Source organism: Nanorana parkeri, unplaced genomic scaffold, assembly GCF_000935625.1.
Source record: "Nanorana parkeri isolate BGI_ZX_2015 unplaced genomic scaffold, ASM93562v1 scaffold234, whole genome shotgun sequence".
Taxonomy (NCBI): Eukaryota; Metazoa; Chordata; class Amphibia; order Anura; family Dicroglossidae; genus Nanorana; species Nanorana parkeri.
Genome location: NW_017306502.1, coordinates 585757 through 613289, shown reverse-complemented (window position 1 = coordinate 613289; position 27533 = coordinate 585757). Strand labels below are relative to the sequence as shown.

At 41.0% G+C, this 27533-nt stretch overlaps 1 protein-coding gene across 2 annotated transcripts in view; it reads left to right on the top strand.

The window, feature by feature from the left end:
- USP9X (ubiquitin specific peptidase 9, X-linked) overlaps positions 1 to 27533 on the top strand; it is a 143325-nt gene that overhangs the window by 28162 nt on the left and 87630 nt on the right. For both annotated transcript variants that reach the window (XM_018556326.1, XM_018556327.1), the window contains exons 2-8: positions 5122 to 5372; positions 14377 to 14522; positions 16738 to 16817; positions 18341 to 18453; positions 18644 to 18862; positions 24953 to 25068; positions 27200 to 27451. In XM_018556326.1, the coding sequence (XP_018411828.1) occupies positions 5277 to 5372; positions 14377 to 14522; positions 16738 to 16817; positions 18341 to 18453; positions 18644 to 18862; positions 24953 to 25068; positions 27200 to 27451 (1022 nt within the window). In that variant the 5' untranslated portion in view covers positions 5122 to 5276. The remainder of the gene's footprint in view (positions 1 to 5121; positions 5373 to 14376; positions 14523 to 16737; positions 16818 to 18340; positions 18454 to 18643; positions 18863 to 24952; positions 25069 to 27199; positions 27452 to 27533) is intronic.

Here is a 27533-nt window from a genome sequence, read left to right as displayed (position 1 = left end):
TTTTCTTGTTTTTTTACTTGGACACAAACAAGCACTTAACCCCCTCGCGGGGCAGGGGTAGCCCCCTCTTCAAGGGTTAATAATTTCCCCCCCGGAGTTCTAATTTAAGCAGTGGCTTTGCATGCCACATTGATTTTGGCATGTTGAAGTATAATGTCCAGGCTGCTCCTGACACTAGATACCAATTTACAGATCTCAAAGATCAGTCAGTGGGCACTCCTACCCCACTCCCCTCGAAGAGCATTTGGTTAGTTGGCTGGTCAGGTCAGAAGTCCCGCTGATGCTGTATAATGAATCATGCTTTTCTTTGTTTTGATTGCCTGCAATGTCTGAAAAATGAGGTAATGCAGAGCTGGACAATTCTTGAAAGCCATGTAGCATTAAAGGTGTTATCCTTTTTAAGGTTAAGTTTTTTTTTTTTTTGCAAACGTTTTAGATTTTTCTAGTATTACTGGTAGCTGTATCTCATGGCTGCTTTTTTTTAGGCTTTTCTGGTGGTGGTAGCGGTATCTTCTGGCTGCTTTTTATATTCAAGTGGGTGAGCTTTTTCTATGCACTTTGTATGCTCCTAAGATGCCTTGCCCTAAATACTGTATTAAAGTCAATTTTGCCACAAGCCTGCATTTCCAGCTTGGCATATAATGGGGGAAAATGCATTGGCATAGGTTTCCTGCATATCTACATAAGTGGATCTAGAAATATAGGAAGCTGAATTTTTTAATTTTTCTTTTGGCAGAACTTGGAATTTTTGTACAAGCATTATGTTCTCTGCTCTTACCTCCCATATTGTTCTTGACTTTGTATGGCAAGCTAAAAACGTTGGCTCATGAGGAAGGATTATAATAATTGTCAGATTTTTGCTGCTGTTCAGTTTTTCATTTGAGAGCTTTATCATTACTACTTGTTGTGCAGACAACAGTTTCACCAGACAGTGAAAATCTAACAGACAACAATTAAAATCCAACAGGGGTTTTTAGCTTGTCCCTACTCTATGGAAGAAACACATTTATGTCTCTATTGTTTAGAGCATTCCCTTCACTTCCTGTCCAGTAAAACGATGTCTACAGGACAAGTAGTAAGGAAGTCTTTTTATTGGAACCTTGGACAGCAGAAGTACCTGATGGGGTTCTAACTAGGGATGCACCGATACCGGTATTTTAGTACCGAGTACAGATAATTTTTTTCCGTTGCTCGTCGATACCAATTACCAAGTAATGGAAGTCCCATGTAATGACTCGCTACCTGGCTTCCTGATTAGCCGGGAAGCGTGTAAAGACTCGCCGCCTGGCTTCCCGATTTAACAGTCTGTCCCCTCTTACCTCAGCATGTCCAGCCTTTCACCCCCGGGGCCTCTACAGCCAGAACACGGCCTTCCTCGGGTACCCAGCCGGAGCCATCTGGCCGGCCAATCAGGAAACCGGGCAGCGTACTCGGTATCGGCACTGATATCGATAATAAGATCTAGTACTATGTTTGGGAATTACTAAAATATAAGACCTACCCCGAAAATAAGACCTAGCTGTGACCATTGCCAGGGCCGATGGTGGCATAAGGGGGAACCTGAAGAGCCTTGAGAGAGAATGGAAAGTATGGCACTCCTGATTGCCCTGATCACCCCATTCTTAACTTTGCCATTTTTTTTTTTTTGTGAGCCAAAAAAAAAATAAGACAGTGTCTTATTTTCGGGGAAACACAGTATCGGTGCATCCCTAGTTCTAAACCTTCTCCACTCTTTCCAAAACTAGTTTTGGCTGGGCATACACTGTCGAGATGATGATTCTCATTTACTAATACAGACATCACAATACAGAAAAGGGAGGCCTCTGCGTTTTAAAGTGTATGTATAGCTAACACGTTTTAGTTCTAAATAAAGTAGGGAAGGATTAAAACCCCAATTAGTTTATGTCCTGTAAAAATATGCAACAGGATTGAAGGAAGAATCTCTAAAGTGAGGGGAATTCCTCTCTGATGACTGTCACCAAACCAAGTGCCCTCATTGGAAGTTTCATCACACCTCCTGTTTTGGTGACAATTTTGGATTTCCTATCACTTTCTGTCTTGGTGACGATGGCCAAAAGAACAAGTAGAGCGGCACCTGCTGATAATGGGATGCACACCATTACACATATCTAATGCCATTATGTTTTATAATTTCCAGTGACCACATTGAAGAAAATTATCTCTATCTTGGTCACCAGAGCAGGAGACAGAAGACAAAGTGGTCCTTCAGGAAGGACCCACACACAAACTCAAATAGTAAATCACCATTTCAGTGGCTACTAGAATGCCATGGTAAATGCACAGAACCTGCAGAATTGTATATGTTCTAGCTGTGATAGCTGGGCAGGTATTCGGCAAAACATTTTTTCATTTAAAATGCGCCAACCTCAAAATTGGCACATAGAAACAGACCTAAATACCTACTAAATAGTTAAAACTGTACTGAGGTAATTTTAAGTAAACGCCTGCAATTTATGCGAAACTTGAACTGTAGAGCAAGGTTCTCTTTTCATATTGGTTGTGAAAGTTAGCTTTGAATAAGGAGTTCTAACAGTTTTTACAGGTCTTAGGGCCTTTAACTTACTGATCTAATGGGAAAACAAAGCAGAATAAATGGTGTTTGAAGAGAAATGTTGTGAAATACAAACGTCATTGCATGGAGTTGACCTATTACTGTGTTTAGCCACTTTGTAAGTTTGCAGGATTAGTTGCTGATATGTTTTTTTTTTCTCCACTGACCTTTGATCTATACTTGTTAATGCTTGCTTTTAGGGGGTTGTCTGAGGCCATATCAAGATGACTGGACTGGTAGAAGAATTGTACTGTTGGTTTCACAATATGCATAACTTACTTTCTGCGATTCTGTGGCCTCTTTAACAATGTCATTTTTTTCTTCCTGTTAAGTTTTTTTTTAAATCTAGTTTCACTTTTGGAATGCTTTTGTTTGCGTCTTAACATTGATTTTGGTTCAAAATCAATGCAAAAATCCCCAGCCAAAACTTGGTATTTTCCCTAGTTTTGGATAGAGTGAGGAAGGTGTTTTGTGCTCTGTCCAAACTGAGAATTTTTTATTTTTTTCTATGAAAATGTAACCAATTGAATTACTAGTGCCCTTTTAAAGGAGAACTATGGGGTTAAGGATTTTCCCCATAGTTCTCCTTAGGGTAACGGGAGGACACAAACTAGCGTCCTCCTGTCACTCTAGGCTCAGTATACAGTGAGCTGTAGCTTGCGGTATACTGAGACGCCGCAGTATACCGCGAGCTGCTGCTTGCGGTATACTGAGACGCCGCAGCTGAAGCGGATCCCGACAATTGTGCCGGCATCCGCCCAGCTGCGTGACTGACAGCTGGCTCTGCCTATCTAGTTAGCAGTCTCCGCTCTAACTCATCCCAAAGGTGTTCTGTCGGGTTGAGGTCAGGACTCTGTGCAGGCCAGTCAAGTTCCTCCACCCCAAACTCGCTCATCCATGTCTTTATGGACCTTGCTTAGTGCACTGGTGCGCAGTCATGTTGGTACAGGAACGGGCCATCCCCAAACTGTTCCCACAAAGTTGGGAGCATGAAACTGTCCAAAATGTCTTGGTATGCTGATGCCTTAAGAGTTCCCTTCACTGGAACTAAGGGGCCAAGCCCAACCCCTGAAAACCAACCCCACACCACGTCTCCACTTCTCCAGAGTCCAGTGGCAGCGTGCTTTACACTACTGCATCCCACACTTTGCATTGCACTTGGTGATGTAAGGCTTGGATGCAGCTGCTCGGCCATGGAAACCCATTCCATGAAGCTCTACGCTCTGTTGTTGTGCCAATCTGAAGGCCACACGAAGTTTGGAGGTCTGTAGCTATTGACTCTGCAGACAGTTGGCGACTTCTGTGCACTGTGCGCTTCAGCATGCGCTGACCCCGCTCTTGTCATTTTACGTGGCCTACCACTTCATGGCTGAGTTGCTGTTGTTCCCAGTTGATTCCACTTTGTTATAATCCCACTAACAGTTGATTGTGGAATATTTAGTAGCAAGGACATTTCACTGATGGACTTATTGCACAGGTGACAACCTATCACGGTACCACGCTTGAATTCACTGAGCACCTGAGAGCGACCCATTCTTTCACAAATGTTTGTAGAAGCGTCTGCATGCCTAGGTGCTTGATTTTATACACCTGTGGCCATCGAGGTGATTGGAACACCTGAATCAAATGATTTGGAGCTGTGTCCTATACTTTTGGCAATTGTGTGTGTGTGTGTGTGTGTGTTTTTATACATCTCATGTTTAGCTCACATTTGCTGGTTACAGTGCTGGCTTCACAATTTCACTATTCCGTTGTAAACCATTTGTACCAACCGTTGTAAACGGATTTGTCTGGCTCGATTAGGTGCCGGAACGCACTGGATCACATTCCGGCCGGCTCACTTTGTTTTGCTGTGGAAGGGGGCGTGGCAGTCAGAAAAAAATAGAGCATGCAGCATTTTTGTTTCTGACTGCACCAGACCAGAACGCAAGCACTGATGTGCCACGCGTTGCGGTGCGGCCGGTCGCATTGTGGCTTGAGGGCATGACTGTGCCGCCATTGACTTAAATGCACCACCACGCCCCCTCCAAAGTGGGCCGGAATGCCATCCAGTGTGTTTGGGCACCAATTGTGCTGAGCACATTGTGGCTGGTGCGAACTAGCCCTTAAGAATTTACGTCACATCTTGTTTTCTTTGTCATCATTTATATGCATGTGACATACTGTATCATATGCGATCTTAGATATTTAAAGCAAAATCGCTGAAAAACTTCCCCTTGCGTTTTGGGGCGGGAGGGGGCGTGGCTGTGCATTGTATCCAATGGCACCGCTTCCACTTCCCCCGCCCGCAGTGCGATCGGACGCCCCCTCCCGCCCCAAAACGCAAGGGGAAGTTTCTCAGCGATCGTGGTACGTTCCAGCAGCTACTGCTCTGGAACGCACACGCTTTCGGTGGGAACAAGGCCTCAACAATGTAGTTGCTGTGGATTATGGTTCATGACAAAATAAGATTTCTTGACAAACTGTTTGCTATTAAATCCCAAAACAAACAACTAAAAAGAAAATATATATGCGATTAGATTTTAATTCCGTTTTTCTTTTTCTTTCAGGTTATGCAATGGTCTCTGCAAAACGTTCTGTGTTTAAGGTGGAGCTTCATAAGACAGACGTATGTCGGCTTGTCTTTCTTAAAGGGATTATAATTTCTTCTCTTGCAATTGCTACATAAACAGACAAAATTGCAAAGATCTGCCCTGTGTCGAGTATGACAGCCACGACTCGTGGCTCTCCGGTTGGAGGGAATGAAAGTCAAGGCCAGGCTCCTGATGGACAGTCCCAGCCTCCACTCCAACAGAATCAGGTATGTTCATGAATACGGTTTGGCTTGCTACCTCAGCTGTATCAATGGTTGGTTATTTAAATGCTCATGATATGAGCGAAATATGGGGGCTGCCATTGATGGCAAAGAGAATCTAAAGCTTACACACACAGCACAAAAACAAGTACTCGTCCTTCGAACTTAATAATCGGCTAACTAATCGATTTTGAAAATAATCGTTAGCTGCAGCTCTACTCGTCCTCTTCCCTCTACACTGTGTTGGTACAGGGCTTATGTTATCTGGCATCACCTGAGCCTGTTCATATGAGTTAGGGTTTATTATTCTAACGGACATAACTAGACAATTAGGGAACCACTGCAAGGATAGAAGTGAGCCAGTAGTCCACAAATCTGCAGAGAGAGAGTTGGTCATTGCGAATGTAGAAGTATTACTGTATAGTCTGTAAGGCCACACCATAAGCACGAGAGAGAGGAGGGAAAAAGGCAGGCATATCAACAAGTCATTTTAGAGATGTGGATAACGGTCTGCTTAGAATATGGAGTGTTTAATCGATTGGTTGTTGCACCCCTCGCGACTATTTCTATAGCTGGAAAGCACAGAATCTGCCCAGAAAATCGCGCTTGGACTTTTGTTTTTCCCGGACGTGTGTTTTGGTGCTGTGTGGACGCCGCCCAAGTGTGAACATCGTACGTTGGAAATATTTTTTATGTTTAGCGCGTTTCTGCACGTACCAATACGCGTGGAAAACCGCTAAGGTGTATACTGAGCCTGAGGATTCTAGGGGTCTTAGCAGAGCTCACTGCAGCAGCAATCAATCCTGATGGTTAACCAAACCCTCACTGAACCCCTATTGTATAGTTTTAATAATAATCCGGCTATTTAGGTTCTATATACATTTACATTTTTTTGCATACTTGTAGTAGCCAAATGTCTAAATTGCCTAAAATAGTAGTAAAGACTTTCTTTTCAAATATAGGTTCCGTTTGAGAAAAATTCTGATATCTATATTGCGCTTACTGTCTCGTGTATCCTTGATTTTCTTTCTTTTTAAACAAGGATTGTAAAATGTTGATTTTTATCTTGAGTTTGAAATAGCAGACAACCTTGGTTCTTATGTGAGTTGATTGCTCTTGCCCTTATTTCTTTGTTTTTATGACACAGTATTAACCCCTTAGTGACTGAGGCCTTTTATTTTTTTATTTTTTTTTGTTTAACCCATGTTATAATCCTCATTTTAGGCCTGAAAATGACTTCAAACCCCCACACATATATTTTCTGAAAGCCCAGACAGACCCTACAGAATAAAATGTTGGCAGTTTCAAATTTTTATATTGCACGATATTATCAAACCCCAAAATTTAGTGAAAAATGCCCTTAAATGCCCCAAAACACAATTAAATACCCATTCTTTAAAATGTAATATAAACGATAAGGTTACAACGAGAAAATAGATACCCAACATGCCCATGTTAATAATTGTGTGCATCCGTGAAACTGTGACAAAATTCAGTACCCCAAAAAGTCTGTAAATGACGCTTTAAAAGCCCCCACAGGTCATCAGTTTATTGATGCACATAAATATTGGCCTTCGAATTATTGCTCACTCAGGCGGATGCGGCAATACACCATGTATAGCACGATCGTCGTTTTCATACTTGGGCGCACCTGACGCGTGTTTTTGTGAAGGTGTGTGTGCTCATCGATCGGGCGACAGTTGAGTCGCCTGATCGATTCTATTGTAAAGCCGACAGTCGGCTTTACAAATGTAAGCATAATCCCTGCGTCTTTAGCCGCCGGGAGACGGTTTAAACAGACCCGGTGCCAGTGACGTACTATGGACTTCACTGGTCACTAAGTGGTTAAAGCACTGTTGAAGTTTTTAAATAAAATGTAAACAATTGGGTGTTAAACCACTTGGGTACTATGCAGTTTATACTCCAATACCAGGCTTTTTTTTTTGTCTGCAATCGTCTACCAAAATGTATTTTGTGTATTAATGAGATACTTCTTTTTTTTTTTTTTTTTTTTTTTTTGCGATATAAATAATTTTTTTGGTTTTTTTTCCTTAAATACCAGTTTCCCTTACTTTCTGTTATAAAACATATCAAATGCAAATGGCAGGACAGAGCAACCCCAAAATGACCCCTTTTTTAAAGTTGATGCTCCAAGGTGATCTTATTTTTTTGCCACAAATGTTTGGAAATGAAGAAGCATGTTGGTATTGAGGTGGTTAAAACATGGCGCTTGAAAATGGTTAACTAGAAGCAGTAGCAGACAGAATCTGGAGCAGTTGCCCATGGCAACCGATCAGCTTCTCTCATTTTCGAATCCTAACTGAACACACTAGAGAGAAGCTTGTTGGTTGCCGTGGGCAACTGCTCCAGATTCTGATTTCTCCAGTTTTGATAAATTCTCCCCAGTGTGTCATACGTGTACTGTCACTAGCATTCACTTGTCATGCTAAAGGAATATGAATAAAGATGATATTCCGAAGAATGGTGTGCGGACAACATAATGCCATCCACCAGTTCTTCCAGCACCCATTGGATTCTGGTGTATAACGGTACGGTGTGCGAAGGGGCTATTACAAAGATTTGTGTACTGCTCACACACAGCGGGGGGGGGGTAAATGGGGTTCATCTAAAGGTCACAGACAGAGGGAAGGAGATGGGGTTCATGTACAGGTCACATACAACTAGTCATAATGTAGAGCATCTTGCAATAGACAACTTAGGCCTTGTCTTCCTAGTTTATATTTTATCAGTGTGTCATTTTGCCTTTTAGATGGATTGTTGGTGTGCATTAGTGTTGACTGTTCCTAGTAGACATATTTGATGGTTTTTATGCTATAACATGAGCAATTCTGGACATGCTGTCAGTTGGCACAAGTCTGGCTATAAACATGTGACCAATTGTTTTCTTCTAAATCTGTTTAAACTGTTTCATACCTGGAGATGCTGCCAGTAACACTCGTGTTGTACATAATGCAGGTAAGAGCAAGTCCTTGCCTCTCACTTAGGAAGGGTTGTCCTCCTCAGCAATGCCCTGCCGGCTGCATGCACATATGCAGCATCCTGGTGGGTGGGCTTTAATGCCTAGCTGCAACATATGTACATAAAGCCTGTTCTGCTGTTCTGTGCTGCCAGTACATTGCTAGAGCTGTTTCTGTTGCTGGTCACTGTTTAGGATTGGGGAACTGTTGGGATGGGCTCCTGATTATGTAACCACTGTGACTGCCAGCCACAGTAATCGCATGATCAGGAAGCCTGCCTGCGACACTCGTGTTCAGAACCTCTTAGCATCTGGTGGGAGCCAGCTGCATTGGGTTAGGTTGGGGCCCTATAGCCAACTGCAGGAGCTCAATCAGGGTGACTATGCTGAAACATACTAAAAAATAGATTTTTGGTTTACATGATCATTAATAAAGTGGGCACCTGGGGGATGGGGCAGAATATTTGAGCATTTCACATCTATACATGTATACATGTAGACATGATCTGGCCACCTGTTGGATGAGAGAGACTGTCTAGTCCCTTATGAGTGCCTCATATTACGCCCTCTTTCCAACAGTAAGCATTGATAATGTCTCAAGTACTGGTGGTTCTTAGAGTGAAAGTTTATAAATCTGTATATGAGAACTGTGATTCTAACTCTTTGGGGTGATTTTAACATTTGCATAGCAGTTGGCTATGTGAATGGAGATTCTCAGCACATGATGGCCAGCTTTATCCTGCACATCTGTACATTAATTTCATCATCTCCATCCTCCCACTGTATGTGACCTGTATATTAACCTCTTCACCTCCGCTTCCATCTCTGTATGATCTGCACATTTAATATGTCTAGTGCACCATTACCAAGCTCCATAAACTCTTCAATTTGAGCACGATTCTTCATTTCCAAAAAATTGTGGCAAAAAAAAAAATCTTATTACTCTGGAGTGTCTATTTTTCTGGCTTTCATTTATTTTTTAGAGCTAAAAGAGGGAAACTTTTTTTAATTTTGTTTTATTTTTGGTTTTTATATAGTTTAAAAATAAAAAAAAGTGGTTATTTAATTACCACCAATAGAAAGCCTTCTCTGTCTAAAGAAAATTAAATAAAATTAAACATTGCTAGGTGTTGGATGTGATGCTTAGTCAAACTATCCTATCCAAGTACTCAAAAATTTACATGGCATCAAATTTAATTTTCTGGTCCTGAAGTGTTTGGTGTAGGATACATTTTTGGGTTTTAAGATCTTTAGCTGATCACAATTGTTTTTGCCTTCCCTACCACCTCTTTCATAAAAAGAATGGTGTAAACATTCCCTAGGTGCTCCTCCTTTTACTCTAACTAGTAAAACATGAGTTGGCTATTCTTGCCTTGGTTATTGGGTCTGTAGCATTTTAGAAAATAACTCTGGACAGAGAAGCAAATATTGCCTCAGTACAGGAGACGTGCGTATTCTTAGATGGCGTTTTGCGTTTGTGTATTTATTCCAGATCTGTGCAGTAGTAAAGACCAGTCACTTCTGTTCTCCACTCTTTGTGTATGGTGACTGATCTTATTTCCACCCTTTTTAGGCTGGGTTCACACCTAGGCGGCACCGCTTTTGCGCGCTTGTACAGATTTTGGTGCGCATCTGTACGGGAAGACGTGCGTTTTTGGCAGGTTATGAAACATTGCGGGCAATGGATACACAGGCGTTTAAACGCTCAAAACGCGCGGGCAAATGGGCAATATGCTTTTGCCACACGTTCTCAAGGGATTCCATTGAAGTCTATGGGGCAAAAATGTAGCGATAGTACATTATACTATACTAAAATGTACTAATGCTGGGATTTGTAGTCCTCCATAGCTGGTGGTATTCTCCCATGCACTGTATAATGATTATACTGCACAATGTAGATTACCACTGACCAGTTATAGAGGACCTACAAATCCCAGCAATAATACATTATACAGCGTAATGGAGAATACCACCAGCTATAGAGGAACAACAAATCCCGCAATAATACATTATACCGGGTGTTTAATGTATTATTGCTGGGATTTGGTGTTCCTCTATAGCTACTAATGTTCTGCAGTGTGCTGCTTTTAAAAAACACACACACCGGAAACATTACAAAGCTCCCGGCCGATTTCGACTTACCTTGAATGACGGTGTTGTCGGCGGGCAGCGGCGTTGTTCGTTGTCGGCAGGCAGCGGCGAGTCGGGAAGCTCACCGGGAGGAGAGGGCCAGACGCATGTCCTCAGCGTGGCGTAAGCGGCCATGGTTGCAGCTCTAGTGTGAACCAGGCCTTAAGGTTTTGGCAGGCAGTTTGTGCAGTATGGTGGTGTTATCACTGGTATTTGGTGAACACAATGTGGATTTCTAATTTTTGCGCTATAGAGAAATGTATGTCTGGGTTCCAGCTTTAAAAGGAGTTGAAATAAATTCGGAACACTTCACAAACTTTGAATAAACATAAGCTCAGTACAATTTTCTGATGGAAGCATCAGAAAAGGAAGCCATTGTCTGACTCGTAAGCTTGATGTGATTCTAGGGTAATGAAGCACCTGCTCAGTTCCAGTGTTAAGCTGGCCATACACTTTACAACCATCGCACGACTTGCGTCTTGCGATTGTTGTAAGGTAATTAAAAGCTTGTACGATCTGCCCATCTTGGGCAGGCAGATCGTACTTGCGATCATCGCAAGCCCGCCCCACTGAGGGGCGGGCTTCCGATGACTTCAATTCTGAGCGGGCAGTGTGTGCTTGCGCACACCGGCCTGTTCGGCATTTGTCTCCCGAGAACGCCACTAACAGGTTTTAATGCCTGCTCGGGAGACAAAGCGTGCAACCGTACAGTAGAAACGGTTGCACGCCTTCCATACACCTGCCGATTATCGTACGATCGCGGGATCACCCATGCTTATCGTACGCTAATCGGCAGGTATGGGCACCTTGAGCCAGGTGACTGCAGTCAAAGTATTTTGCAGCTTATAAGTTGGACAATGGCCATTTATTGCACTGTGGCAACATATGAAAGTACAGACAAGGGAATTTATCAAAACAGAGCAGACAGAATCTGGAGCAGTTGTCCACGGCAACCAATCGGCTTTTTTTTATTTTCAAATCTTACCTGAAGAGAGAAGCTGATTGGTTGCCATGCACCGCTGCTCCAGTTCTGATAAATCCCCCCCATTGTGTATAAGTGCGCTATATTACAAAAAAATATATAATTTGCACATTTTTTTGGGAAAATCAAGAAGCCTTTTTTTTTTCTTTTTTTGTGTACGCCATAAAATCCTGTTTTTGTTTTATCTGTGGCCAATTTTTTTTAGGTATTGATTGGTACTGCTTGGTAACTAAGCTGCCCTCCTGGTAGAAGGGGGGTTTGGCTTCCAGAAGGAGCTACTCCTAGTCTATACAGTTTTTGTTTTTGCTAGTCCCCTTATCCTGCTAGTGGCTCTGTAACCAAGTGGGTCTAGAATGAACGCACAGAAAAATATGTTATGGTCTTGCTTTCTCTTTTTTGTTGTTGTTGTTTTTACTATACAAGCCTAGATCACTTGTATAAAACAAGTGGTGGCTTCCCCGCTCTACATTTAGCCCTGCTTACCCTTACCAAATAAACAAAAGCTTTCTTTACCCTCCCCGAGCCAAATCCTCCCTTTTGTGTTAAATATTCTCCCCTTCCCAGACACTGCAGCTCACAGTGGGAGGTTTTCAGAGAGAATGCAGTCATTTCAGAAAGAAGCAGGGGGCAGGACTAGATGTGGCCAGTTGCAAGCTACAAGTTTGGACATTAGCTGAGAATGCTAACAGGCACACCCCTTCAAGATTATTTCATCCCACTGTAGTGCTAGTTAGGCACTGCTTACAAGCGTAGTAAAGCTTCCCTGAATTCATTGTTGCCACACCATGAGGAAGGAAGGAAGCTGCACTAGGTTGACTTCACTGGCAGGTAATTGGCACCTTGCAGTTTGCCAAGTTTGTAGATTTATTTATTCTTTTTAATTTTTTACTTTTTACCTTTCTACAAGCCATAAAAGTGAATTTGAAAGTGGTTTCTCTGGTATACTTTCTGATCTGACATAAAGGTATTCAAAGTTTGACAAAATGTACTGATCTCAGCGTGATAACAGAAATTGAGGGCTATTCAGTCTAACCATAAGTGAGGTTTATGCTTTAACATGTTAAATACTTTTATAGGTTTTATACTTTTTTTTAAAGTGTCTTTGCTTATGGCTGGGTTCACATTTGGGCGTTCGTAATATGCGCGTTTTTACTGCAATTTGCGGTCAACGAAACTCGCGACACGCGCGTTTACGAGGGCTATCTGGCTGTATCCTAATGGCTACACGTGGAAATATACCCCAAAGAAGCTCCTGTTCTTCTTTGGGCGCAGGGCCTTTTTTCAGCGTGTTTCTACGTGCTGAAATACACCCAGGTGGGAACCATGCCCATAGGAAATAATGGGATTTGACTTGCTGGGCATTTTACAGCGCGTCGATCAGCGCTGTAAAACATCCAGGTGTGAACCAGGCCTAAGATGGTTCAACATGAGCCACAAAAGTTTTGACCCGAGTTGCAGGTAAACTGTTAAGTGATCACCTTGCGCAGGTTATTTTTGTGGATAAGAAAACATGATGAGTTAGGCCTATTAGGATGTTTCAACATTTCAGGGATTACCTTTTTAATAAAGCCTCCAAAGTTAATTTCTGTAAATGAAATAGCCCTGTCAATATCCAGACTTGAAAAACTTTGATAGAGCCCCTAATGTGGAGCTTTGTGCCAGATTGTCCAAGTACCTGGAAATAATATTGAGAGGATTGTGGGACAGAGGAAGCTGATGATAGGTGCTAGGATTACATGCTTATGGTCATCATATCTTCTTTTTTTTTTTGTTTTCATTTATGAAGTTGTTGTAGATTTCTTAAGTCTACTGGGTCACCTCCCAGGACTCCCCCAAATCATATTCCCTGGATGTCTTGTACAGTCATTTGGTAATGATAGAAGATAAAACAATGGTGGGAAATTTATCAAAGCAATTGCAACAGTTTTAGTCTCTTAGATTTTTTTTTTATGTGAAAAAATCTGTCTTTTTAACATGTGCCCCTGTTTTGACCTGAGTTTGCACTACTTTTCCAACTGCACGTGTTTTGCACCTGTTTTCATCTGCACTTGTTCTGCGGCTGTCTGACTGGAGCATCACCTAACAAAACAATCACAACTTAAGAAGTCCCCATGACCACTTCTTCAAGAAGCGACAGTTGAGCTTTTTGCCTGGAGTTACAAGTCGTCTTTTCTGGAGTCTATTAAACCTCATTTATGAACAACATTACACTAGCATCATAAATCTGGTGCAAAGTGCATCAAATATATTCTGTGCAAGTTCAAATACTCGCAATTGCTATGATAAATTCCACCCAATGTGTATTGATGATCTAAAACCCTTCTTATATGTTTATATTGTGTATGTTAGTTTACCTGGTGTAAGGCTTGGTTACAGAAGTATATTTCAGAGGGCACAAGGTGATGGGTTTAATTACATACATTCAAGCCCTTGTTGATCACCCTCCGTATACGCCTGCCTCCAACTCTGGTATGAAGGCAACATTATTAAAGAGGAATGTACCAAAACATGAGATAAAATGTTTTGTTGCATCGTTCCATACTGACCATATTATTTCCTGCACAGTTCCACATCCTGTTAGCCTCTTTATTAAACTGACCGTGTTGCTACACAAAATATTTTCAAACAAGACATAGTGGAAAATAAAAAGACCCTACGACTCGCCTAGAACCCTGGTTGGCAAACTCCTCTCTGATGCTGAGAAATCCCCCCCCTCCCCCATGATGTAACATACATGTTTTGTTTTTAAATCTGTTTAGCTGAATTCCCTTTTCTAAAAAGTCTTAATGTATAAAGTTGTAATGAAACGTGAAAGAGCTTAAGGTTTCAGTTGATTTTTTTTTCTTTTCTCTACTTAAAATTTGTTTGAATGTCCATACACACTAAAAGTAATAACATTTATTTATTTTTCTTGGGTTTAGACTTCTTCACCTGATTCTTCCAATGAAAACTCCCCAGTCAGCCCCCCAGATGACCAGGCGCAAGGGGATGCACCTCCTGCACTGGAGGATGAGGAACCTGCCTTTCCTCACACTGACTTGGCCAAGCTGGATGACATGATCAACAGGTATTTATTTTGCTTGGTTTATTCTCATAATTTAGTAGTGTATATATACAGGCAAGATTCTTTAACTAAAAAAATTAATTTCAACTTAATTGGGTGAAGCGAACCATGTTTAGTGACTACTACTGCAGCATAATTTGATAAAAGTTTAACTCGCCAAAGTTTAAAATCTCACCAAGTTTAAAATAACCAAACTTCCCTTGCTGTGGGTATTGCCCCACACTGCAAGGGTTAAATACCTAGGTCTAGGGTACCTGGTATTTACCCCTTTTAGCAATGACTATGCTTTCTTGTAGGTGTTTTGCATAGCTTCCCCGCAGTCTCTAATGTACAATTTTTTTTACCACTTCTCCCAAAAAATTGGGGCTCTTTGAGACTGATTAGCATTAAGTTAGCTTTCAAATTAGCAAGTCATTTGCAATATAAGCCACGTATAGATTGTTTCTTACAGTGAAATAATTCCAAATAATCTGGCGATCTGTTTAAATCCCTTGCCAGATTCATAAGCATCCTCGGGCTTCCTTTTGAGGGCACTAGAGCGTGATGACCCCACATACATCAATAGGAAAGAGAATGATAGATAGGAGGTTTAAATAAGATCGGTTCCACATGCATAATCCTTGAAGAGTTTCTTATCATTGACATCTTAACACTGAACACCTGCTTGTAATTTAATGGATTTGAAATGGTTGTATATGTAGGAGTGTACTTTTTCCACATGGCAGATCTGCTTTTTCGTTTAGATCGAGAATAAATATACCATATCAATTGTATGTGCCATTTGGTTAAGTATATCTCCTTTTATATTTATAGTCCGTATTCTTGTGAACATCTGTGGTTTACTTGTGAACTTGTTGACCAGGTCAACAATTTCAATGGATTGTGCTTTGATTGTTCACATCACTTTACATACAGATAGGCTGAGCATATTTCCTTGCGTTCAAAACGGGATGGTTTAATAATCCGTATTCTTGAAAAAGTAAGATAACACAAGTTTTATGACAATATAGTAGATGTATACAGCAACGAGGGTCAGAATCCAAAACTGCATATTGAGGAAAAAAAGTTATATATATTGATCACCGGTGCGTCCATACGCACGCATGCGCACCTAGAAACAATGGGCGCAGCCATCTTGGTGCAGCCTAGAGGGTGATGTCTCTTCTTACATGACGTCAGATGCACCAAGTTGGAAATTACATGCATACATCGCCCTTGCATTCTTTCTGCACCTTTCCCCCCTTCCAATACTGCCTCATATCCTTCCATTGTATCAGTCTGAGGTGCCGAGAACTTGTCATTAACCTTGAGATTTCTTAACACTCTGGAGCACTGCCCTGCTGAGATAAAAGCTCTGTTGATCATATAAAATAGCGGGCTAAAGTCCCCGCTGGCACTTATTCTTCCTCCGCGGCAGCGTTGACTGGGAGGAAGTTGCGTATAGGCGCAGAGTATAGACCTAGTCAATGCTGCCGCGGAGGAAGAATGAGAGCCGGCAGAGACTACTTATGATTTCGCCCTGTGCGCCTCCTTGAGACCGGCTGGTTGCACAGATGTAGAAGTGAAGACTGGCCGCAGTTCCAGTCGTCTTAACCTTTACATCAATGCAGCCAGTCTCAATAAGGAGGCGCAGAGACTCGGAGCACACTCCTAAGAAGGAAAACGATACAGTAGGAAAGTACAAACGACGGGAAAAAAATAGCGGTACTGTCCTATTTAAAACGGGACATATGGTAAGCCTACATACAGAATAAGAAATAATGTAATATATTTTGGTGGGTGGGGGAAGCAATACAAATGCCCTCATTGTGGTACCCAGAATGATTAACACTAACTTTACTTGTGGAGAAAACTTTTGAATATTACTACACATTTATTCAGGGAACATTTTTTTCCTATGGATACCCAAGGCAGTAATATTTGCTGATGCAACTGGTCACTTGCAAAGTTTTAATTATTGACCAAGAAACACAACTTGGTGGCATAGAAAGTTTGGTTGGATGAAGGAAAATAAAAATCTAAAACTTGTGATAAAGCAGTTAGTCATGTTTTGGTCAGGGGCATTCATGATCTGATAAAGTGAACGGGTATCAATTAAACTACTCTTAAAAAATGTTTTCAATGTTTTTTTTTTTTCTACCTTACTGTTTCTTCTTGATTTTGGAGATATTGATCTGTTTTTTTAGGTTGTTTATCAAATATATTTTTACCTTTTCAGACCTCGCTGGGTTGTTCCAGTTTTGCCTAAAGGTGAATTAGAAGTTCTTTTAGAAGCTGCTATTGATCTTAGTAAAAAAGGTACGTTTTACAAAACAAATGAATCATCTTTAAGAAGAAACAAAATAGTCAGTGGCTAGTTATAGCTTTAACTCTATCTAACACTCATTAAAACACTCCAGTGCAAATATTTTTTTATAGGTTTTTGGAAACCCCAACAGATATGAAATTGGTTATAGAAAACTCAATTTTAATTTTTTTATTTTAATAGGGCAGCTTTACCTAACTGTATGGTGTAGTGAGTCGGTGAAAATAAAAAAGCTTTGTCCAATGTTTACCTAATGTTTTATGCAGAGCTCATGTAGCTGCAGTGGCAACCAGAAAGTGTTACATGTACAAATATATAATCACACATGCTAACTAGAAAAATCATATTGCATGTTAAGGTTAAAGTGTTGTGAATGGTGGGGGCTTGACGTGGCCTGGCTCAGCATGTGATAAGGCTCGAAGTGTGAGAACCACCCAGTTATATCCGGAACCTTATGCTGCATCGGTTTGCCATTGAGATGACCATTGTGTCTTCTCTATTTACCTTCCTGAATCTGAAGACTTGCTTTCACACCATGTCACCACTAAAACAAGCCCAGAAAGCAAGTGCACAGCTTCAAAAGTTCTGGCACCAAGACAAGGATGGCAGTTCCTCACCAACATCAGAGGGGGCCTTTGCCACTCCCTAGTATACATACCATTGTACAGTAGTACTTTAAAATCCTCAAATTCATATTTACTTGGTTCCTCTGTAGTAAGGGCCAATGCAAAAGTCAAGCTTGGACCCCTAGATGGCGGGGGACTTGTTTTCCCACTGATCTGTACATATTACCTTGAATCTCTTTGCTTCCACTGCTACATTGCATTGGCTCTGAATTACCTAGATTCCTACCTACTTGCTAGAAGCCACAACATTCTCTAAACCTCGTTACATAGACTGAAGGCTACAGGGGTCTACACCCAAAGCACTTTGAGACAAACTATTCACCTCACCTAAAAATATGCAGCTCATGTATTTGGAACAGACAAACTCCCATCTGGGTCAATGCCCAACTTTCTGAGTTCCTTAGGCCCCATTCACATTGTCCCATCAGGAGAGGATCTTTGCACGGATTCCCTGCTGAGCGAAATGTATTATGTGAAATTGTGTATTTTAAAAAAAATTGGGGATTGGTATTCTTTATTGATTGTATCTTGTGAGATTGCATCTGCGCTGGCTCAAAAACTGCAGATTGAAGGGGATTTCTGAGAAAGTTCATTGTGTTAAGTGAAATTCACAGATCTCCCACTCTGTCCTAAATGGGGGATCTTGACTGCAGTGACCAGGTGAGCCTGGAACCTCTCTTGAGAGACCTTACTACCTAAGCTTCTGTCAGGGGAGAGGGATTACAGTGAGATTTGCAGGAATCCAAAAATTAGTTTTCTTCTAAGGGACAGGCAGACTTGGGAGTGAGGGATTAGGAATCATTAGCTGATGATGATTTTCCATAGTGGTTTGTGCTTTTAAAGGTTGCTGTAGCGTCACTTTTATTGTTCATTTTTACCTTTTTGTGTAGGCCTTGATGTGAAAAGTGAAGCATGCCAACGATTCTTTAGAGATGGTCTAACAATATCTTTTACAAAAATTCTCACTGATGAAGCAGTGAGTGGCTGGAAGTTTGAGATCCATGTAAGTATTTATTTTTACAATTCCGAGGTTTACCCTGGTTTTAGATGCTTACATTTTACTAAAGGCAGGTTGTTTAGTTTTTTAAAGACTAGTATCCCTGGGGCTGAAAGTTTTTATATTTACTTCTGCAGCTCCAAGATCTTGGTATTTTGATATTTCTGGTGGTAATTTGTCTTTTCTCTTAATACAGAGGTGTATAATTAACAATACCCATCGCCTTGTGGAACTATGTGTGGCCAAGCTTTCCCAAGATTGGTTTCCTCTTCTTGAACTACTAGCAATGGCCTTAAATCCTCATTGTAAATTTCATATCTACAATGGTACACGTCCATCAGAAACTGTTCCAGCTGGAGTTCAGTTGGCAGAAGATGAGCTGTTTGCCCGTCCTCCTGACCCACGTTCCCCGAAGGTGAGTTGGTAGTCAGGTCCTGTTCCGTGGTTGTGTAAATACTTGTGGTCTCTTTTTACATTGTATTAAAAGAATACCTATTAAACTAAGAAATATCTGTGATTTTATCTACGTTCAGGGCAGATTCACACTATATGCATTGGGGCCGCGCTGGAAACAATGGCCAGTGTAGCCCCAAGGCAAGACAAGGAAATTTGCCTAGTCACTGATGGGCTCGGTTTACCCCACTGAGTTGCAATGAAGATACGCTGATGTGTGCTGAAACAAAAGAATGGCATGCTGTCTTCTGCTGTGCTTCTGGAACTGAATGAGATGTCACTTGTTAGATTTCAGTAAAGTTCTACCAAAAAAAACTATACACCTCATCGGCACTGTCGGGCAACGCACACCAGCCGCTATGTGTTTTGCGCAGTGGCTGGTGTGAATTGGCCCTCGGTCAGATTCATAAGTGAGTTTTCTGGTGCTTTGAGCTGCATTCGAGTTGCTTTAAGGTGTTTTTTGCCTTCTCAGTGACTGTTTTTGGAAGAAAAACACTTTTTTAAAATAAAATCCTTAGATAAAGGAGAACTGTGAGGAGTGATTTCCACTCATCCTCATAGTTAGAGCCGACCTGTGACAAAGAAGCTGTCACAGGTCGGCTTTATTGATCGGGAAGTGAGCGAACACATACCGTCGCTCGCTCCCTTTCCGATCTTCTCCCTGCATTGAGCGGTGACTGTCAAGTCGCCTCTCCCTGCAGTGATTTCCCCCCTTCCCCGCTCCGATCCTCTAGTGCTGACTGGAGGAACAACGGGGGAGGGGGTGGGAACAGCTGGCTCTGCCTCTAGATAGGCAGAGCCAGCTGTGAGTTACGCAGCTGGGTGGATCACAGCAGTGAGGTAGGGATCCATCCCGGCTGCAGCGCGCTCAGTATATCACGGGCAGTAGCCTGCGACATACTGAGCTTTGGGTCACGGGAAGACACTAGTATATGTCCTCCTGTGATCCTAAAGAGAAGTATAGGGAAATACCACTTAAAGAACCCTTGTTATACTGCAGCAAGAAAGAGTTTGTGAGCTCTCTTAGAATCAGTCTAAGAAGGAATTTGCCTCACTTAGGTAAGATTTCCTCTTTCTATTCCAGAGACACTCTTAAGGGGAAATCTCCTAAACAGGAGTTTGACAAAAAACAAATTTGACAGGTGATTTAATCATACCTTGTTCCAGCCCCCCCAAAAAGTTTTGACTTTAGTTATCTGAGGTGAATTTTTTTTTTTTCTTTTTTTTTTTCTTTTTTTTTGTCCTCCATTTGCAAAGCAGAAGTTTAAACATAGTGGGAGCTGTTCATGTGAGGAATAGGAGAGATATTACTTGAGACAAAAGTGGAGTAAGAATAATAGATGTTAAAATTGAAACTCTAAACAAATATATTCCTTATTTTCCATTTCCATTAGACAATGAATTACTTATTAAAATTGTCAGTTTCTGAAGGTTGAAGAACTGCTAATATGTCAAATAGCTAATCTACTTTATCAGGCTTCCAGAATCATGTGTTGTCTCTGCTGGTACCATTGTTATCAGTATTAATTACTAAAGGATAGAATGGTAATATTGATCCAGGTGGTTGATGAGGCTTTTTTAGTTCCTGATTGGTCACAAATGTAGATGTTCAGTGGTCTGTTTTCCTTTGCTCTGGACCACTACTTCTAGTTATTATTATTTTATTTTTAAAGCGTAGGGAAGGATTATAGCCACTGTCAGGTTTTATTGTGGATTGTGTCCCAGCTAGGGAAATGCACTCTCTATTTGTTCTGGTGACCACTCACTGGAACTGGAAGTGAGGAAAAAATCCAAAATGTTAAAAGAAACTTTGTCCACTTCCTGCTGTTCTTTTTTTTCAATTTTTTATCATGTGTGTTTGATGTAATAAAAATAAGCAATACTAGCTGCATGCCCTTCTTTCTCTGGTATTGTATATGGCTTCATGTGCAGTAAACTATGCATGCCAAGTTATTGTCACATGGCTTCCAGTAGCTCATTTTGCCGGGGGGTTGAAGTGTCAGCAATTTACCATTGGTAGTAGGGCTGCAACTGATCGATGTATTCGATAATGAGAATCGTTGTCAACAATTCTCATTATTGATTAGTTGATTTCCAATTAGTTGCTCTGCTCCACCTTTCCTTTGTTCAGAGGGGACACAGCGCTGCAGCTGGCACCCAGCGGGGAGTAGAAACCGCTGTGCCTCTGCATTCCCCTGCTGCTGTCAGTGATCCTCCTCTTCTGCCCTGTGCCTCCGATGCTTACCGCGATCCTCCTCTGCTGCCTGTAATACTCCACTGCTGACCCAGAGCCTCTCATGCTGCCCGTAATCATCCTCGTTTCCTCCCATGCCCCCTTGTCTGCCGGCGGTAGAAAGCCAACTTCAAATCTCCCATCCAGCGGCCGGGAGCAATAGCCAGCCTGCTATTTTAAGTTACAATAGCCAAATCAGGCTGGCTATTACACCTGCCTGCTGTCAGCAGAGAAGAACTTTCTCCTTCAGTACCCTCCTGATTGACAGTACCCTGATTGACAGCAGAAAGTGGGCGGGTGCAATAGCCAGCCTGCTTTTGCAATTTAAAATAGCCAATAGCAGGCTGGCTATTGCTCTGTCACTGCCTGTTGTGTTTACATTCAGCTGCCTCAGCAGGCACTTCCCCTGTGAGTGGAAAGGTGACATTAGGGGTCTTGTAGACCCCTAATGTCACCTTAAAGAGAACATGTCATCTCCAATGTTCTATCACATAGGGGGCATGTGATGGCAATGAAGTAAATAAAATAAAGTAATACAATTAAAAATACCCCGGTAAAAGTTTAAAGTAACGTAAACACAAGTCATATGAAAACGATTATTGAGTTACACATGTTTGGTATAGCCGCATGCGCCAGAGTGAGAGCAATAATTCTGGGCCACAATATATTTATGTAATGTATATTATTTCAAGGTCCCCCACGTTTCTGGCAACAGGCAACTGATGTCTGTATTTTGCATCCTAGGACTCTTACTCCTATTTCTATATGATTTTTCTCTGCAGCTTTTACTGCTCTGTTGGCTGAGCCTAAGGGCACAGTCACACAGAGCATTCCAGTACCACGTGTTCTGGGGGGAGGGGGGTGATCGCACAGTGGTCAGGGGGCGTGTCTGCGGTGCCATTGACGTGAATGGCACCACCATGCCCCCTCCCGCCCCAGAACACGGCGCGGCTTGATTTATGCAATCCAGTGCATTCCAGCCTCGAGCCATGTCGGAACACACTGATTGAGACCTGTGCTGAGCAGGCCTCTTGAATCTACTTTTGACTTGGTTACATTAATTGTGCACTGACAGTCTGCTCACAGACATTCCAAACATGCTTCGATGCCATTTGCTACTAGATGTATCTCTAACCCTGTTGAAACCTCCAGTACATTGTGAATGCCTTATTTCACGGTTTAAGATTGAGAACTCCTATAGCCTGCTCTGCTATGTATCTAGAAGATCAACCTGCTGTACCAAGTAAAGGGTCTCTTTTAGCTCGCGCTAACACAAAGACCTTTCCTATAGCCTCTGTTCTGGAACAGTTTCACTTTGAGTACTGTGAACATCTGTTGCATTCATGGCTACATCCTGTTGGTGAATTCCTTGACAAATCGTCCCTACCTTTTGTGGGCTCTCCAGTTCTTCACCTTATTGGACCTCTCATCACTCTGGTTTATGGTTCCTTTACCTTTTAAGGACTCTGCTGATAGACTTTTTAAAAAGGTTTTAATTTTGTGACTCCATATTTCTATAGATCACATCCTTTTAAAGACTCCTCTTACAAAGAACAAGGCCCTCCAGTTTTGCAACTTGCTAAGCAACTGTCTGAAGCCCTGCACCTCCATTATAATGGCCTTTTTGGAGGCATGTGTGTTGGAAATCTGCTGATGAGACAGAAGCACCCGTCTTCAGCTAGTAGAGCTGTAATCTCCTAGGCATAGGGAGTCTGTTTCCCATGTGAACCGGAGATCTTGTAGCCATAAGACTTCTGTTGAAAAGTGTTGCCCTAATTTTACAATGGGGCTATTCTTTCTTCCATTTTTTTTGTCTCTTGGAAGTTTCATGATTTTAGTTTGATTTTGTGGCTTTACATACAATTTTTAATTTGTGTCTTTCCATGGCAGTAGGCTGTGGCTTGATATCGTCCTAAAATAAAAGGAATAAACATTCAATGTGTCTATACAGATAGCTGTTGGGAGTGTGTGTTTTGAAGAGGCTGATTAGGTTAGTGGCCCAAGAGGCAAATGTTCACAGATAGGGTATATTTGGGGGTCTGGCACCCCCTAGCTGTATATTGAATAGACCCTCAACACCGCACACTTTGTAGCCATCTGTGTAAATTTCCCTATGGTGTCAGTTAATATCTGCTTTCAGTTCTCATTCTCAAGTGGCTATTGTATAAATAGATGGTCAAAATAAGATAGTTCTAAAGCGTACCAGTCAGAAGTGGGCAATTGTAATACTTTAGATCTTTGTTCCTAACGGCTACTTTAGCTAAATCTAATTTATTCTGATAGCTAAGGTTACTATATTGAGAGAGATAGATATAGAGAGAGAGATTATATCATATTAAATACAATACATTATTGTTATTGTACATGCCTTTCTATATTATACTTTACACATTTGCCTGTAGATCAAGTTTTCATAATATTAATCGTATGAATCTAACCTAACTCTTGTGAAAAAGTCTGGCAATGTTAGTTTCTCCCAACATCCTTAACTTTCTTTTTGAACATATAAATGTGGGGAAAATTAGAAAAAAAAGTTCTTATAAGAACGTATACATACGAATATTTGTCTTTACAATTATCAGTATAGAATAGTTATACGGTGAAGGTCCTTTAAGTTGATATAGGGTTGGGTGTACGTGTTTGGTGTCTGACCTGTCTGTTGCCTGTGCTTTGTGTCGATAACATATGTTTTGGCTGCTGGATGAGGGTAAAACTAGTTAATTAACCAAGATTTAAAGTATAAATGTTTGTTAAAGCATGGTGTCTGCATATATACACTGCAGCATTGGCTGCATAGCATTTCTCAGACTGCAATAAAAAAAAAATCTATCCACGGGGGGAACAAAATAAAAAAACTAAAACTATATAGTTTAGTTGAAGTTGGGCTTTCAGGTTTTCTTTTTATGTTCTCTTAATAGCATGTTTTTTTGATGGCTCATTTACATGTTTGCGTTAACACACGCGTGTTATGTCACATGTTATGTGAGGTTGCCCATTCATTTAAATAGGCTGCCTAATGCACCAAAAGGCACAAAAGTGCATGCACCATTTTTAGCAACACAGCACACATCAACGTTGCGGGAAGCGTGTTTTAGGCCCCATTCACACCTGACCGTTTTGTAGCACGTCCTACGCTCGATGAACGCTCTACAAAACGGTCAAAAAAATAAATAGCATTGTAGTCAATGGTATCGTTCCCACCTGTCCGTATTTCCGCCCGTCCCGAACGCACTACAAAACGGCCCACGCATGAAAGGGTCCCGGAGCGTTTTTGCTGCGTATTGGTCTGTTTTGTAGGGCGTTTTCCATTTGAATACTGACAAGTAGCCTTTGGAATCGCGCGACTTTTTTACCGCGAATCGCGGTAAAAAAAACGCGAGACAGACGCGCATATTACAATACGCATAGTTGTGAATGGGGCCTTAGAGTGAATGGTGTTACAACATGAATAATGTATGTTACTGCAACAAAATGGTGTAAATACAGTCTGAATGCTTGTTACAGGCACAGAGACCTCTGATAGGCTGTAAGACTGCTTTACAGAAGAAAACAATCCTTGGTGACTTTTTAAAATTGAGCTACTTTCAAAAATATATGTCTGCATCAGGGGTAGCCAAACTCCGGCCCTCTAGCTGTGGTGGAACTACAAATCCCATGAGGCATTGCATTATTCTCACAGCCTCAGACATGACTCCTGGAGAGAGATGCATCATGGGATCTGTAGTTTCACCACAGCTGAAGGGCCGGAGTTTGGCTACCCTTGGTCTGTATGGATAATAATTGTAGTAATAATGTCTGATGTTTCTCTTTCACTTCAAGGGTTGGTTAGTAGACCTCATTAATAAGTTTGGCACATTAAACGGGTTCCAGATCCTGCATGATCGCTTTATCAATGGCTCAGCTTTGAATGTTCAAATCATCGCAGCGCTCATAAAGTAAGTATTAATGTCCGGTATTTATATATTTTAAATATATTTTTCAAAATGAAATGTTTGTCCCCTGCAATCCCTTTTTAAGGCTCCATTCATACTGGAGCGGTAGTCCGCATGTATTCGGCCGAATACGCGCAGAGCCGCTCTAAACAGAAAAAACAATGCACTTTTAATGTGTATTGTGCCGACATTTGCCCGCAAAATATTCCAAGCATTCTGCAGTGCTGTCCGTCCGTTTTTTTACTACGGGCGGACGGCAAGAGGTTAAATAACTGATTCCGCATGTATAATAGCTGCAAACGAGCGGAATCCGTGCAGTAGTTTCACATATAGCATTAGCCTCCTGTGCTGTCTTCCGCATGGGAAACGCCAACGCTATGTGTGAATAGAACCTTAAGCGGAGATAAAATTTGCCCTCTTTCCTCTTCCATGCTGTCTTCTGGGTTACTGATTTTCGGCCACTAATTGGTTGTACCTGGATGACAAAACCCCACATGTGCACACAGGAATTAATTTGTTTGGGCCAGGATTTATACTGATGTATACTGAGCTGCACATGCAGGCTGTGGGTATACTACTGTAGGTAGTTGAAAACTGATGACATGTTATGTAAGACTGGCCAAGATCACTGCCATTACAATTCCAAATCTGTGCTCACACATTTGTGATCCCCGAACCCCCTTCAAAAATTGCTGCCGCATTTAGTATTCCCTACAGCAAGATTTATTATTCAAGATCAAAGAAAGATACATAAAAGAGGAAATGGAACAGTATGGCATAAAGTGATAAACCTATTTAACTTGACGTAGCAAATCTAATAAATATTTTTCCTTCTACTGACCTGCATAATTACATGTTAGTAGATAAAATATTGGCTAATAGGCCCCAAGAACTGCATAAGTAGTCCAGAAGAACTGGATTCAGGGTTGACAGATTCTAAACCTTCCCTTTCCAAAGGGCTTACCAGACAATAGGATCAATTTAGAAAGCGTTGCACAAGCCTAAAGTGCTCTTATTTTTTTGGGTTCAACTGAAAAATAACTCAGTTTTTGGGAATAAGTAATCTTTTAAATAACGTTACCTTTTAGTTGTGGTATCGATATCTTGGATACAGGGTATTAGTGAATTGAGCCAACAGTCGCCACAGATAAAGTTTATCATATACTTCTTTGGAAAAATCATTTGTAACACTTGCCATTCGCTTCCATTGAACGCAATCTTTGCTATTTTGTCTCCATCCTACACAATTTTAATATACCCTGATGATATTTTTTAGTGTAATAAATATATTATTCATGACCATGATTGTTTAAACTTCATCTGATGATTGGGTGTAAATTCTGTAGTGGAGTTCAGTCTTACGAGTTTATGGGTTAATTTAAGAAGTTGCATTGAGGATTTTTTTTTTGTAATACTATGTTTGCATATGAAAAGTTATCCTAGCTTTTCTAAATGTTGAAAATGCATGCGTCAAAATGTCAGGGTTGAAAATCCAGTGTTAACCTCTTGCCGTCTACCCCTAATGTCTCCATAAAGAGGACCTGTCAGTGTGCCTTTGCTATTATATAGGGGGATTGTTATTCCCCTATATAATAGCAATAACAATAAGTGCAAAAAAATAAATATAAATAAAAAAAAATAAAAGTAACACATAAAAAAGTAAAATAAAATAAGTCGCATATAAAAAAGGGGAAAAAACCCCCCAAAATGTTTAACTAAAGGAAACTGTTTTTTTTTTTTATTTCAGTAATTTTTCCTTTAATATAGTAAAAAAATAAAACAACCAGTGGTGAATAAATACCACCAAAAGAAAGCTCTATCTGTCCCCAAAAAAGGGTATAAAATTAATTTCAGTACAGCGCTGCATGACGGAATAAATGTCAGTCAAAGTACCGCAGCGCTGAATACTGAAAAATGGCCTGGATGGGAAGGGGGTTTAACACCGCGGATGTCAACTGGTTAATAGACGCACCAGTTTTCTACAAGATGTTCACACATGGAGTAAACTCCTAAAAATGTGAAAGGAAATCTGTGTTGTTGGTATTCTTTTTGTTTAGTTCTACTATAGTAAAAATGTCACTTGAATAGAAAACTCTACATTGTTTGTATTTAATTTTTTACATATTTCTTGCAGGCCATTTGGACAGTGCTATGATTTTTTAACTCTTCACACAATCAAGAAATACTTTCTTCCAATTATAGAAATGGTCCCTCAATTTCTAGAAAATTTAACTGATGAGGAGTTGAAAAAAGAAGCGAAAAATGAAGCCAAAAATGATGCTCTGTCCATGATCATAAAATCTCTTAAAAACTTAGCTTCCCGAGTTCCAGGACAAGAAGAAACTGTCAAAAATTTAGAAATTTTTAGGCTTAAAATGATACTTAGGTAAGTTACTACATCTGAGTAAATTTCAAAGTTTGTGTGTAATCGCATGAAAGTATGTGCTTGTGTGTGTGTATTGTACAAT